Source organism: Tachyglossus aculeatus, chromosome 12 (genome assembly GCF_015852505.1).
Source record: "Tachyglossus aculeatus isolate mTacAcu1 chromosome 12, mTacAcu1.pri, whole genome shotgun sequence".
In the NCBI taxonomy this organism is placed as follows: Eukaryota; Metazoa; Chordata; class Mammalia; order Monotremata; family Tachyglossidae; genus Tachyglossus; species Tachyglossus aculeatus.
Window position 1 is genome coordinate 18,757,268 of NC_052077.1, and position 16,152 is coordinate 18,773,419.

Below are 16,152 nucleotides of genomic sequence, written 5' to 3' on the forward strand. Positions count from 1 at the left end.
TACCCCAGTGCTTAGTACAGTGTGTGGCACAAAATAATCACTTAAATACCATGGAAAAAAGGGAAAGATCTGATTGACTGCCTTAAAGCTGATGATAAGGAGTTTCTGTCTGATGGGGAGGTGGTTGGGCAACCATTGGAAGTTTTCAAGGAGTTGGGGAGATATGGACGGAACGTTTTTCAGAAAAATGATCTGGGCGGCTGAATGAAGTATGAACTGGAGAGAGGAGAAATAGGATGCAGGAAGAGCAGCAGAGAACGGGGGGAAATGATGAGTGTTTGATCAGCATGGTAGGAGGTTGGATGGAGAGGAAGGGGTGGATTCTAGAGATGTTGTGAAGGTGGAACCAACAGGATTTCATGACAGATTGAATGTGTAGGTTGAATGAAAGAGGTGAGTTGAGGAAAATGCCAATGTTGTGGAGCTTATGAAAAAGGGAGAGTGGTGGTACGATCTACAGCAACAGGATACATGATAGGTGATACAGTTATAGGCCCCCAAAAGGATGTTGGCCCAAGGTACTTGCCCAATTGGCCCTACAAGGGACTACCTGGAGGAATACCATTAGCTGAGACATTTTTCCTTTTTCAACTCCAGTGCCCGACAATACTGGCTGGTTTGCAAAATAGCAATAACAAAGAAGCAAGGAAGCAAAAGGGAGTATCTTGCCAGAGTTCCCATTGCATAAATAATGGCTGTAGCCATTATGAAGACACCAGGGAATGTAGCCAGAACTGTGAATAACTGAAGTAAAGTGCTTTGCACATAGTAAGCACTTAACAAATACCATTATTATTATTATTATTATTATTATTATTATTAAAGCAACAGCTCCAGAAACAGTTTTAGCCACAGTCAGCAAGAAGACCTCAAAGCAAGATCCCTATGGTACTAGCAAGAATGCTTCACAAGTTGCAATATCACAGATCTTTGAACTAACATCACTGATCTCAGCTAAAGTCAAACCTGTATTTGGAAATATACAATAATTTGGAAATAAAATATTTAGAAATATAATATGCCTATCAACCTCTGTGGGAAAATTAGAGGAAGGGGTAAAAGGCAGAACACAAGCTTTTGCAACCCCTGTTTAGCTGAAAACAATACATGGTCTTAGAAAGTAAAATTATCCAATTTTAAAACTGCATTTTTTTTGTTTCTTTATCAGTATCAGACTGCATAATTACTTTTTATATTTCATGTTACACTAAAATGGAGAGAATTAAAGGAGGCATTCACATTTGGTTATCTCTTCAAATCACTCTTTAGCTAAATACAGACAACGAAATTCTGCATGATGAACTCTTCTTCCAACTAGACTCTTCTTCCCTCAGACTGTAAACTCATTGTGGTCAGGGAATGTATCTGTTTATTGTCATATTATACTCTCCCAAGCAATTGGTACAGTGCTCTGCAAACAGAAAGCACTCAATAAATATGACTGAATTAACATCTTTGAACAATCACCTAAGATTCTCCTTAGACCTAGAGTGTCTATTTACAAGTACATAAATATATGGGAGTCAACGTGATTTCATATTTTTAGTTATAGAATTGTAGTATATTTCCTCAAAAGTGTATTTTCCCTTGTAGCCTCTCCTGACTTTTCCTGAAGAACTAAAGGGGGGGTCATAAACAATATTACTCTTATCTTCTCTGCTTGAAAAACCCTTTGTTTCTCCACTTAGAGAGAACTCTGTGTTCTGAAACCCTCAGATTACCGGGAAACATGAATTTAGGCTGCGACAGCCAATATGCTTAGCAGAGGTAAAAGAAACAGGAATACTTCTGGTCTTGTAATGAAGATCACGATTTAGAAATATAAGCAGGTCCAAGAACCAAATGGAAAGTTCAAGAAGCAACTGCAGTTTAAATATAAATTAAGCCGTAGTACCGTAGAACAAGCATAATCTGAACAATAGAAATCGTGGAAACCAATAATTGCCCACAATCATTATTAAAACTTAGGATATATGTAAATCAGTCTGCCAAAATCGCAACAGCTGTACACATAGTTCCAGACATGAGCAGGCTCTCAAATACACTCTTTAACTCTCTATAATTCTAAAGTAGTACTATTTTGATAGTCCTAGAAGTCAGGTTTACCAATGAGAACCTCAAAGTTAAAATAAAGGGCATAAAAATCATCTTTTGCTATCTACTTTGTGTCCCCCAAAGTTTCCAATACCTCAGTTTTTAAGGACAGTCCACTGTTAAAAAATATAGCTGAAACAGCGATGTAGGTTACAGTAATCTCGGGCTTCAGTGGTCCTAAAAAAAAAAAAGCCAAGAAAAGTGAATCACTGCAAGACATTTGGAGCACACACAAAAACAGGGAATTACTATGGCTCTATTATATGAACAGCAGCTCTCAAGCCCAACGAAGAATCCCAAGAAGCATCCTGAACTAAAAGTATCCTATCCTTTCACACCTAAAAGGTGCTAACCAATTGAGGGAGGGAACCAGTGGTGGTACTGGTTATATTTCAGAGCCACCTTCTGATGCAGAGTCCCAGGACCAAAAGAGGAGAATCTACAAAACAGCATCCCATCGCTACAGAACCAGCAATAAGTCCTTCCAAGTTGTGACTTTGTTCCTTCTCAGCCAAATTCTGTGCGTGCACTTGAAATGGTCAATTAACATCTTCATGCCACCAAGCTGCAATGCTTCTTTTGGGAACCAATGGCTCAAATTCTCGTGATCTCTCAAAGCATCAGTCCCTTGTTGCCTCTCAAAGTTGCTGAGAAAAAGCAAGGCCTAGTGGATAGAGCACAAGCCTGGGAGTTGGAATGTGGATTCAGAGCCTTATTGAAGGCACACCTCCTCCAAGAGGCCTTCCCTAAGCCCTCCTTTCCAATTCTCCCTCTCCCTTCTGTGTCACCCTGACTTGCTCCCTTCATTCATCCCCACTCCCAGCCCCACAGCACTTATAAATTACCTGTAATTTATTTATTTATGTTAATGTCTGTCTCCCCATCTAGACACTAAGCTCATTGTGGGTGGAGAATGTGTCTGTTTATTGTTATACTGTACTCTCCTAAGCTGTTAGTACAGTGCTCTGCACACAGTAAGTGCTCAATAACTACAATTGAATTGAATGAATGAATGAATTCTAATCCCAACTCTGCCACATGCTTGCTGTGTGACCTTGGCCAAGTCACTTAACTTCTCTGTGCCCCAGTTACTCCTATACAAAACAGGTATTAAGTCTGTGAGCCCTATGTGAGACAGGAACTGTGTCCAACCTGATTACCTTATATCTATCCCAGCGCTTACTATAGTGCTGGCACATAATAAGCACTTAACAAATACCAAAGTAAAATATCTCCTTCAGTCCTAGGGAATACATTTGTTCTCTGAGAAAAACCTAGCTGTTCACACATTCCCTTCTTTTCTTCTTAATGTGAGTTCCTAGGGGCTGGGCTTCTTGTCTTCTTATGTACATCTGGTATACATGCTCTGAGCACTGTATCCACTACACAGATAACTTGAATAACTAAATTTGGATCATAAGGCAGGCATAAAGTTCAAAAGGGTAAAGTTAGGAAGCAGCGTGACTTAGTGGAAAGAGCATCAGCCTGGGAGTCAAAGGGCCTGGGCTTTAATCCTGGCTCTGCGGCTTACCTGTTGTGACCATGGGCAAGTTATTTAACTTCTCTGTGCCTCAGTTTCCTCATCTGTAAAATGGGGAATATCTGTTCTCCCTTCCCCTGTACTGTGAACCTCATGTGGGACAGGGACTGTGTCTAACCTGATCATCCTATACCTACTGGGATGCTTAGTAGTATAGTAGTAGTACTATAGTAGTATGTGCTCAGCACATAGTAAGCATTTAAATACGACATTTATTATTAGAGTTACTTAATATAGGTAGAGTCTTTCAGGGAGGGAATGGAAAACATATGAAAAGGGAGTCCTGCCAAAAAATAATTTTTTGCTGTAAGAATGACACAATCATTACGGCTCATTAAATTCAGTTTTTTGACTTTTTGGTAAAGAAAAAAAGAAATGCTTGTGGTTCACTAAGAAAGACTACAAATTATTTAATGGAATGTAACTATTCAAGCCTAACCAAGGATATCATACTACTGGTTTATGCTATTTATGTTTTTGGTTTCTTAATAGAAATTATACATCATTTGTAAATGCAAATATAAACCAGTTTCCTCTGTAGAATTCTACTTTATGAATGCACTAGTTTGGACTAAATAAATCTGGAGCTGGAAACCAGCCACTTACTCTGAATTTCAAAAGAATAGAATCTTTATACTCTTGTGAATGAATGATACGTTGTTGATCTGCAAAGCCTAATACTGGATGAATGTTATCAATGCTTTCTTAGTTCTGAGTTGACTGGCTCCTACCTGTAAGTTATATATCTGCATCAAATGCGACAATGTATTCTTAGTTCGGTTCTGTGCATATGAAGTCAATGTGGTTCTCCCACCATCACCACAACGCCACCCAGACACAATGAATGAGTATACATGAGATCCATGATACATGAGTATCTTATAGACTGTGAGCCCACCTTTTAGACTGTGAGCCCACTGTTGGATAGGGACTGTCTCTATATGTTGCCAACTTGTACTTCCCAAGCACTTAGTACAGTGCTCTGCACACAGTAAGCGCTCAATAAATAAATACGATTGATTGATACAGAGCATGGCAATATATGTTTTTTAGAGCAGCAATATACGTTGAAAAGCAGGGTGGCCAAGTGGGAAAAGCACAGGGCTCAGAGACAGGACACCTGGATTCTGATGCCAGCTCTGCCACTTGCCTACTGTGATGCTGATGGTATTTGTTAAGCGCTTACTACATATCAAGCACTGTTCTAACCATTGTGTCACCATGAACAAGTTCCTTAGCTTTTTTGTCTCTGATTAAATACCTGCTCTGCCTCCCTCAGTCTGTGAGCTCCTTGTGGGGAAGAAACTACATCCGAACTACCCCATGGCTTATCACAGTGCTTGGAACATAGTAAGCCCTTAACTACCACAGTTATTAGCTACGGGATTCCAGCTAGCTCGGACTTTGGCAGTCGAAAAAGATCATAGTGCTGATCCTCAGGAAAACTGAGCCCAGAGCAATGGATGAGTAGACAGGTGGGTTCCCCAAAGAAGTCACAGCCACGGAGCTCATTCCACTTCTGACTTCAGGCTGTAGTTTCTGGGTCCCCTACCATGGTCCTGAAGCTCCTCAGTGCTCTGAGGCCCAAGGTGGAGTGATGAAAGAAAGTGGAAGGGAACCCTCCTAAGTGGGAGCCCAAAATCCAGAAGTGGTGACAGCAGATCAAAAGGGGCTGCAGAAACAGCATACAAGCCAAGCACCGTTCTAAGTGCTGGGATAGATGCAGGGTAATCAGGTTGGATACAGTCTTACCATCTTAGCTCCTTCCCTTCCCCACAGCACCTGTATATATGTATATACGTTTGTACATATTTATTACTCTATTTATTTATTTATTTTACTTGTACATATCTATTCTATTTATTTTATTTTGTTAGTATGTTTGGTTTCGTTCTCTGTCTCCCCCTTTTAGACTGTGAGCCCACTATTGGGTAGGGACTGTCTCTATATGTTGCCAACTTGTACTTCCCAAGCGCTTAGTACAGTGCTCTGCACACAGTAAGCGCTCAATAAATACGATTGATAATGATGATACAGTCCCTGTCTCACATGAGGCTCACAGTCTTAATCCCCATTTTACAGATGAGGTAACTGAGTCACAGAAATGAAGTGACTTGCCCAAGGTCAAATAGCAGATGTGGCAAGTATGTGTAGTGTGGCTTAGTGGAAAGAGCATGGGCTTGGGAATCACAGGTCGTGGGTTCTAATCTCGACTCTGCCACTTGTCAGCTGAGTGATTTTGGGCAAGTCAAGTCACTTCTCTGTGCCTCAGTTACCTCACCTATAAAGTGGGGATTAAGACTGTGAGCCCCACGTGGGGCAACCTGATTACCTTGTATCTACTCCAGTGCTTAGAGCACTGCTTGGCACATATTAAGCGCTTAACAAATACCATCATTATTATTATTAGACCAGGCTGCTTCCCTAAAGATGCTGGCAGATGCTGTCAGGACAAGTGACAGGCCAACTTATAACAACAGGGCTGGGAACAACCAACCCATCTGGCTTAGACATACAGCTGCTCTCAAGAAAGTAAAAATTCTACTCAAAAAAAATATTAACTGGTTTGGAGATCAGGCAACGAGGACTGCTGTTACAACCTATTTTTTTATTTTTATATAAAAAAATAGGTGGCAGAAAACCTACTAAAACTCTGCTTGTCTATCTGGCAAAAACAAACTCCACGGAAAGACTAAGTTCATTGCAGGTAGTTATATCTCTGTTATCAACTCTATTATATAGTTCTCTCTCTAGTGCTTACTACAGTGTTCTGCATACAGTGAACACTCAATAAAAAAAAATGATTGAAAGGCTTCTACATAGAGAAAAAGCAGCCATAACTCCCGCAGGGTTTTGAACCTACAGGGCCCACAAGAAAGGAAACGATCATTCTGAAAGGGATGTTACAACCAATTAAAATGGTGAGCAATTTCAAATGGTGAGCAATAACATTTAATTCCAAGACCTTCACAAGTAAGGTTGGAAATACAACATACATTTGCCTCACACTTACCACTTATAACCGCAGACAACTCTGAAGGAAAATTAATTTAACAATCCCCAGCAACTTTGCCCAGTAATTTAAAGCAAAAAAGGACTTTTTCTACTTAAAACTAAACTTTGGAAGGGATTCTAGTTAGCAGGATATACACTGGAGCCTGAACAAGAAGTTCACTATCATCAGACCTCCTTTTTATGCCTCAACGCAAAAAGTTAGAAGCACAGATGGCAATTCTTGTAATAACCACTGGCACCACAGAGTTTTCCTGGACGTCTTCCATTCAAACAGAGGCTTGAACCGCTCACAGTAGCTACTTTCTGTAGAAAACACATGAAGTGGGAGTACAAATTCTAAAATCTCTGCCTCTGAGGCTGTAAACTTTACACAGTCAATCATTGGTATTTATTGAACACTTACACTGTACAATATAACAGAGGTCAGAGACACAATCCCTGTCCACAGGAGCTTACAATCTCCAGGGAGAGACAGCTTTTAGAATTAGGATATGGACAGGGGACATAATAGAGTAGAAGAATACATACTTCCATACTGTGGGGTTCAGCCACATACATGCAAAAATGGGTAACCACATTTCACAGGTAAAGATCTGCCAGAAGATTTTAAAATTTTACTTAATCTTACTGCCAAGAACAAGCCCGTATCTCCCACACTGGGAAATTATCAATAGGAAAATGTTTTAAGATTTCAGCTCAGAACTCAAGAGTAAGTTTGAGCTGGTGCAGCCAGGATATTTTTGCTAAAAAATGGAGTCCCCATTTTTGCCTCCTGACGGGTCTGGAAAATGGCTTGACAGCTGCTGCCCAGAACGCTGTTTTTGTACCTCCTCTCCCTCCTACTTTTTGCCACCATCAGCCTTCCTACATTCAGGATGGTATCAGGTTGAGATAATAGATTTGGGGATTTAAAAAATCCAAATTGTCATCCTTCAGTCAGGGGTACCTGCTGATGTCTGGACAAAACCAGTGGTAGGTAATCCTAAATGTGTTCATCCGAGCTGCACGAGGAACAATCACTTTGATCACTTTGAGTTAGATTTGCCTCAGGCAGATATGGGGGAAAAAATCTGAGTTTTCTTCAGAAAAAAATATTTCAAAAAGCATCCCTGCCCCTCACAGGTGTGGTAAACCCTAAATAACAATTTTCAAAACACGAAGCAGTGTGGCCTAGTGGAAAGAGCATGAGCCTGGCAGTCAGAGGACCTGGGTTCTCATCCTGGATCCACCACTTGCCTGCTGTGTGACCTTGGGCAAGTCATTTAATTTCTCTGTGCCTCAGTTTCCTCTACTGTACATAAACTGTAAGACAGGGGCTGTGTCCACCTGATTAACTTGTATCTTCCCCAGCCCTTAATAGGTATGATCATTATTAGTACAGTGCTCTGCACACAGTAAGCGCTCAATAAATACAACTGAATGAATTAATTTGACAAGTAAAAGCAAGTCCTCAATTTATAGACTATAAACCGGAGGATATGTTTATTTTGCCCCAAAATTACAGAAGGTGAAATTTTTGTTTTCATAAACTACCATTCTAACTCCAGCAGTTACTTATCTTTGTGCATCCTTGACGTACATATAACCTATTCTGTTTTTTCTAGCTTATTTTGAGGATGGAACTGGGAAGAATTCACTTCCTAGGATTCTTTCCCTCACAAACTAAATGACATCCTTTAAAGGGATTTCCCTGAAAAGAGTTTGCTTTGGGAATTGACCTTTAAGACTGGGTCTACAATAGCAAATTTCTCGGGCAGTTCAATCTCTCCAAGCACTCTCTGCTTCTCATTATCTAGCAACTACAGGTGAAGAGGTTTTTCAATTTAACCACAGTTACCAACATGTGTTTCCTGGCCTGAATTATTCTGATAATTTGCCATCGTGGACTCAGCCTAAATATATTAGCAATACTCTTCATTTTTAAAATACCATAAAATTTCTCCAATTTTACTGGGTTATGAAATACACCTACCCTGAAGATTGTATATTAATTGGTGCTCACAGACCCTACTTTCTGTTGGAGATTAGGACAGCAAACCTCTCAACTGTGTGTACTGTACTCTCCCAAGTACTCAGAACAGTGTTCTACTCACAGGAAGCACTCGATATATACAACTGAAGGCACATCTCCTCCAAGAGGCCTTCCGTAGGCCCCCCTTCCCTCTTCACCCACTCCCCACCCTAACTTGCTCCCTTTATTCATCCCCCCTCTCAGCCCCACAGCACTAACGTATATATCTGTAATTTATTTATGTATACTAACATCTGTGTCCCCCTCTAGACTGTAAGTTCGTCGTGGACAGGGAATGTGCCTGTTTATTGTTATAGTGTACTCTCAAGTGCTTAAGTACAGTGCTCTGCACCCACTAAAGTGTTCGATAAATACGATTGAATGAATGAATGAACTGATTGACTCTTGAAGTTCCGAAATGGACAAGGTAAACAATCTGACCGATCTAAGTGAATAGTTGCCCCTCAATTTTTTTTAAATCAATTAATGATATGTATTTTTTGTAACAAAGTAGCAATTAAAAAACAGGAAACTGATCAGCAACTCTTAGCCTGCCACTACTTAAGTGTGGCCCAGTAGAAACAGCACAAGCCTGGGAATCAGAGGACCTGGGTTTTAATCCCAGCTCCACCACTGGCCTGCTGTGTGTTCTGGGGCAAGTCACATAACTACTCTGTGCCTCAGTTTCCTCACAGGTAAAATGAAAATTCAATCCCTGTTCTCCCTCCTACTTAGACTGGGAGCCCCATGGGGGACAAGGGCTCACGTCTACCAAATCTTCATCATCAATACGATTGATGATGATGATCTGTTGTACTGTACTCAGTATAGTGCCTCTAGACTGGAAACTCGTTATGGACCGTGAGCGTGTATACCAACTCTTCTGTACTGCACTCTCCCAAGTGCTTAGTACAGTGCTCTGCACAGAGTAAGTGCTCAATAATAGGGCTGATTGAGGACTGTGTCCAACCAGATGAACTTGTAACTCCCCCAGCACTCGGAATAGTGCTCGACACATAGTAATAAATGCCATTCTTAAAAAAAAAGGGGGGGGGGGGGGTCGCTACACCCCATTTCTACTGTTAACAGCTAGTCATGAGGACCCCGCTATTTTGCACACTGGGGAGTTTTAATGCCTGACTCCCTGTCCAGAAGCAGCATGTCTCAGTGGAAAGATCCCGGGCTTGGGAGTCAGAGGTCATGGGTTCTAATCCCAGCTCCACCACTTGTCAGCTGTGTGACTTTGGGCAAGTCACTTGACTTCTCTGTGCCTCAGTTAACTCATCTGTAAAATGGGGATGAAAATTGTGAGCCCCATGTGGGGCAACCTGATCACTTTGTATCCCCCCCCCAGTGCATAGAACAGTGCTTTGCAGAGAAGCAGCATGGCTCAGTGGAAAGAGCCCAGGCTTGGGAGTCAGAGGTCATGGGTTCTCATCCCACCTCCATCGCTTGTCAGCTGTGTGACCCTGGGCAAGTCACTTGACTTCTCTGTGCTTCAGTTACCTCATCTGTTAAATGGGCGTTAAGATTGTGAGCCCTATGTGGGCCAACTTAATTACCTTGTATCTTCCCCATTGCTTAGAACAGTGCTGGGCACATAGTAAGCGCTTAACAAACACCATCATTATTATTATTATAGTAAGTTCTTATCATTATTATTATCTAGAACATAACCTCGTTGTGCTGAGTAGCATAGTGGCTCAGTGGAAAGAGCCAGGGCTTGGGAGTCAGAGGTCATGGGTTCCAATCCCGACTCCGGCGCTTGTCTGCTGTGTGACTCTGGGCAAGTCACTTAACTTCTCTGGGCCTCAGTTACCTCATCTGTAAAATGGGAATCAATCAATCATATTTATGGAGCACTCACTGTGTGCAGAGCACTGTACTAAGCGCTTGGGAAGTACAAGTTGGCAACATATAGAGGCAGTCCCTACCCAACAGTGGGCTCACAGTCTAGAAGGGGGAGACAGAGAACAAAACCAAACATATTAACAAAATAAAATAAATAGAATAGATATGTACAAGTAAAATAAATGGAGTAATAAATATGTACAAACATATATACATATATACAGGTGCTGTGGGGAAGGGAAGGAGTTAAGACTGTAAGATAAGGATGAAGACTGTAAGCCCCATGTGGGATAAACTGATGGCCTTGTATTCCCCGCAGGGCTTGGAACAGTGCTTGGCACATAGTAAGCGCTTAACAAATACCATTATTATTGTTAATCAATCAATCAATCGTATTTATTGAGCACTTATTGTGTGCAGAGCACTGTACTAAGCGCTTGGGAAGTACAAGTTGGCAACATATAGAGACAGTCCCTACCCAACAGTGGGCTCACAGTCTAAAAGGGGGAGACGGAGAACAAAACCAAACGTACTAACAAAATAAAATAAATAGAATAGATATGTACAAGTAAAATAAATAAATAAATAGAGTAATAAATGTGTATCTCTGTCTCCCCCTTTTAGACTGTGAGCCCACTGTTGGGTAGGGACTGTCTCTATATGTTGCCAACTTGTACTTCCCAAGCGCTTAGCACAGTGCTCTGCACACAGTAAGCGCTCAATAAATACGACTGATTGACTTGTACTTCCCAAGCGCTTAGTACAGTGCTCTGCACACAGTCAGCGCTTAATAAATACGATTGATGATGATGATGTACAAACATATATACATATATACAGGTGCTGTGGGGAAGGGAAGGAGTTAAGACTGTAAGGTAAGGATGAAGACTGTAAGCCCCATGTGGGATAAACTGATGGCCGTGTATTCCCCCCAGGGCTTGGAACAGTGCTTGGCAGTCAATCAATCAATTGTATTTATTGAGCACTTACTGTGTGCAGAGCACTGTACTAAGCGCTTGGGAAGTACAAAGTAAGCGCTTAACACATACCATTATTATTATTACTATAGTAAGCACTTGTCACTATTATTATTATCCAGATCATAACCTCAATGTGAGCAGGGAACGTGTCTAACACCGCTGCACTCTCCCCAGCGTTCAGGCCAGTGCCCTGCCCACAGTAGGCGCTCAGTAAATTCATTCATTCCTTCAATTGTATTTAATGAGCGCTTACTGTGTGCAGAGCACTGTACTAAGCGCTTGGGAAGTACACATCAGCCACATATAGAGACGGTCCCTACTCAACAACAGGCTCACAGTCTAGAAGGGGAAGACAGACAATATTAATTCATTCAATCGTATTTATTGAGCGCTTACTGCGTGCAGAGCACTGTACTAAGCGCTTGGGAAGTACACATCAGCCACGTATAGAGACGGTCCCTACTCAACAACGGGCTCACAGTCTAGAAGGGGAAGACAGACAATATTAATTCATTCAATCGTATTTATTGAGCGCTTACTGCGTGCAGAGCACTGTACTAAGCGCTTGGGAAGGACACATCAGCAACATATACAGACGGTCCCTACTCAACAACGGGCTCACAGTCTAGAAGGGGAAGATAGACAATATTAAGTCATTCAATCGTATTTATTGAGCGCTTACTGCGTGCAGAGCACTATACTAAGCGCTTGGGAAGGACACATCAGCCACATATAGAGACGGTCCCTACTCAACAACGGGCTCACAGTCTAGAAGGGGAAGATAGACAATATTAAGTCATTCAATAGTATTTATTGAGCGCTTACTGCGTGCAGAGCACTGTACTAAGCGCTTGGGAAGGACACATCAGCAACATATAGAGACGATCCCTACTCAGCAACGGGATCACAGTCCAGAAGGGGAAGACAGACAGTATTAGTTCATTCAATTGTATTTATTGAGCGCTTACTGCGTGCAGAGCACTGTACTAAGTGCTTGGGAAGGACACATCAGCAACATATACAGACGGTCCCTACTCAACAACGGGCTCACAGTCTAGAAGGGGAAGACAGACAATATTAATTCATTCAATCGTATTTATTGAGCGCTTACTGCGTGCAGAGCACTGTACTAAGCGCTTGGGAAGGACACATCAGCCACATATAGCGACGGTCCCTACTCAACAATGGGCTCACAGTCTAGAAGGGGATGACAGACAATATTAATTCATTCAATTGTATTTATTGAGCGCTTACTGCGTGCAGAGCACTGTACTAAGCGCTTGGGAAGGACACATCAGCAACATATAGAGACGATCCCTACTCAGCAACGGGATCACAGTCCAGAAGGGGAAGACAGACAGTATTAGTTCATTCAATTGTATTTATTGAGCGCTTACTGCGTGCAGAGCACTGTACTAAGCGCTTGGGAAGGACACATCAGCACTGCCTGGTTCCCCGGACGGTTTCAGACGGTGTCCGGGCCTGGGTGGTTAATTCAGGCGGCGCACACGGAAGTACAGTCGCTCAGTTTGCAGGGCTGGCTGTGCAACGTGTCCATCTGCCGTGAACTTCCAGGGAAGCCCGGATCCTAAAACGGGAGCAGTGGCTTTCCTTCCTCTCCAAAAGAAAAGGGGAAAAAAAAGTGGGGAGCTGGGGAGAGACAGTCCCTACCCAACAGCGGGCTCACAGTCTAGAAGGGGGAGACCGAGAACAAAACCAAACATATTAACAAAATAAAATAAATAGAATAGATATGTACAAGTAAAATAAATAGAGTAATAAATATGTACAAACATATATACATATATACAGGTGCTGTGGGGAAGGGAAGGAGTTAAGACTGTAAGGTAAGGATGAAGACTGTAGCCATCATGGGATTTAAGGGCCCCCCAAGCCAGTCCTTTTTTCCCCCCACTGGCTGAAGGCCAAGCCCGGGCCTGCCAATCTGGCCAGAAAATGAAAATAAATTCTAAATAAAACGGAGGGAAGGAGCGAGGAAGCCCTTGGTTGAGTCGGGACCGTCTCCATAATGTTGCCAAGCATTTAATACAGTGCTCTGCACACAGTAAGCGCTCAATACGATTGATTGATTGATTGACTGTCCTCTCCCAATCGCTTAGTGCAGCGCTCCGCACCAAGCGCTCAATAAATACGATGGAATGAACGAATGGAGCGACAAGCCTTTTTGTCCCAATTATTCATTCGTTCATTCCATCGTATTTATTGAGCGCTTCCTGTGTGCGAGGCACCGTACTAAGCGCTTGGGAAGGCCAAGTCGACAACAGATGGAGCCGGGCCCTACCCAACAACGAGCTGACAGTCTAGGAGGAGAAAACTGCCACCACCACATTCATTCATTTGTATTTATTGGGCGCTTACTGTGTGCGCAGCACTGTACTAAGCGCTTAGGATGTACAAGTCGACAACAGAGCCGGTCCCCACCCAACAAGGGGCTCACAGTCTAGAAGGGGGAGACTGACAACAAAACATTCAATCATTCGTATTTATTGGGCGCTTCCTGTGTGCAGAGCACTGTACTAAGCGCTTGGGAAATACAAGCCGACAACAAAACATTCATTCGTATTTATTGAGCGCTTCCTGTGTGCAGAGCACTGTACTAAGCGCTAGGGAAGCACAACAGAGCCGGTCCCTACCCAACAAGGGGCTCACAGTCTAGAAGGGGGAGACTGACAACAAAACATCCATTCATTCGTACTTACTGAGCGCTTCCCGTGTGCAGAGCACTGTACTAAGCGCTTGGGAAGTACAACAGAGCCGGTCCCTACCCAACAAGGGGCTCACAGTCTAGAAGGGGGAGACTGACAACAAAACATTCAATCATTCGTATTTATGGGGCCCTTCCCGTGTGCAGAGCACTGTACTAAGCGCTTGGGAAGTCCAAGTCAATCAATCAATCGTATTTACTGAGCGCTTACTGTGTGCGGAGCACTGCGCTAAGCGCTTGGGAAGTCCAAGTTGGCAACATACAGAGGCAGTCCCTACCCAACAGTGGGCTCACAGACTAGAAGGAGAAAACTGACGCCACCACGTTCGTATTTATTGGGCGCTTCCTGTGTGCGCAGCACTGTACTAAGCGCTTGCGATGTTCAAGTCATCATCATCATCATCATCAATCGTATTTATTGAGCGCTTACTATGTGCAGAGCACTGTACTAAGCGCTTGGGAAGTGCAAATTGGCAACATAGAGAGACAGTCCCTACCCAACAGTGGGCTCACAGTCTAAAAGGGGGAGACGGACGACAGAATAATTAATTCCCCCCTTTTTAATCGACTTGGAAATAAAGCCCCCCCCCCTCCAATTTAATAAAATCAAATGGATGGGGGGGGGATGGAGGGTGGAGATGGGCCGCACTTACCGGCTTTGACCCCCACGGAGGGCTCCAGTTTGGCGGCGGCGATGACCAGGACGATCCCCAGCATGAACCATTCCTTTCTCATCCTGTCCAGGAGCCCCATGCCGGCCGGGATGGGATTTGATTGGGCTTTTGGGATTTGATTGGGGGGGGGGGTCGGTGGGTTCGGGTCCGGGGGCAGGACCAGCGGCAGGCAGCGGCGGGGGCCGGAGGGGCCGGAGGGGCCTCCCGGCAACCGGTGACGCGCAGGCCGCACCGACGGCCCCATCGCTACCACGCCACCCCTAATACACACGCACCGCAAAAGCCGCCCGCTCTACCGCTACGCCACTCGGCAGCGCCGTCTTCATTCATTCATTCATTCGTTCGTTCGTTCGCTACCACGCCACCCCTAATACACACGCACCTCAAAAGCCGCCCGCTCTACTGCTACGCCACTGAGAAGCGCCGTCATTCCTTCCTTCCTTCCTTCATTCATTCGTTCGTTCATTCGTTCGTTCGCTACCACGCCACCCCTAATACACACGCACCTCAAAAGCCGCCCGCTCTACCGCTAAGCCACTCAGAAGCGCCGTCATTCATTCATTTATTCATTCATTCATTCATTCATTCGTTCGTTCGTCCGTTCGCTACCACACCACCCCTAATACACACGCACCACAAAAGCCGCCAGCTCTACCGCTACGCCACTCGGAAGCGCCGTCTTCATTCATTCATTCATCCATCCATCCATTCATTCATTCATTCATTCATTCATTCGCTACTACGCCACCCCAATACACACGCATCTCAAAAGCCGCCCGCTCTACCGCTATGCCACTCAGAAGCGCCGTCATTCATTCATTTATTCATTCATTCGTTCGTTCGTTCATTCATTCATTCATTCGTTCGTTGGTTCACTACCACGCCACCCCTAATACACACGCATCTCAAAAGCCACCCGCTCTGCCGCTACGCCACGCGGCACCGCCGTCATTCATTCATTCATTCATTCATTCGTTCATTCATTCGTTCATTCGTTCGTTCGCTACCACGCCATCCCTAATACACACGCACCACAAAAGCCGCCCGCTCTACCGCTAGGCCACTCAGCAGCGCCGTCATTCATTCATTCATTCGTTCGTTCACTCATTCATTCGTTCATTCGTTCGTTCGATCGCTACCACGCCACACCTAATACACACGCACCTCAAAAGCCGCCCACTCTACCACTACGCCACTCAGAAGCGCCGTCATTCATTCATTCATTCATTCATTCGTTCGTTCGTTCTCTACCACGCCACCCC

General features: G+C 43.6%; 1 protein-coding gene across 7 annotated transcripts in view; it reads right to left on the reverse strand.

The window, feature by feature from the left end:
• The window catches only part of SLC10A7 (solute carrier family 10 member 7), a 178,102-nt gene extending 163,133 nt beyond the window's left edge, over positions 1-14,969 (reverse strand). For all 7 annotated transcript variants that reach the window (XR_005453411.1, XM_038755107.1, XM_038755106.1 and 4 more), the window contains exons 1-2: positions 14,870-14,969; positions 2,189-2,271 (exon numbers count right to left, since the gene is read on the reverse strand). Coding sequence is in view for 6 of the 7 variants with exons in the window: in XM_038755107.1 (XP_038611035.1) it covers positions 2,189-2,271; positions 14,870-14,969 (183 nt within the window). In the remaining variant the exon portion in view is untranslated. The remainder of the gene's footprint in view (positions 1-2,188; positions 2,272-14,869) is intronic.
• Between the last annotated feature and the right edge of the window lie 1,183 nt (positions 14,970-16,152).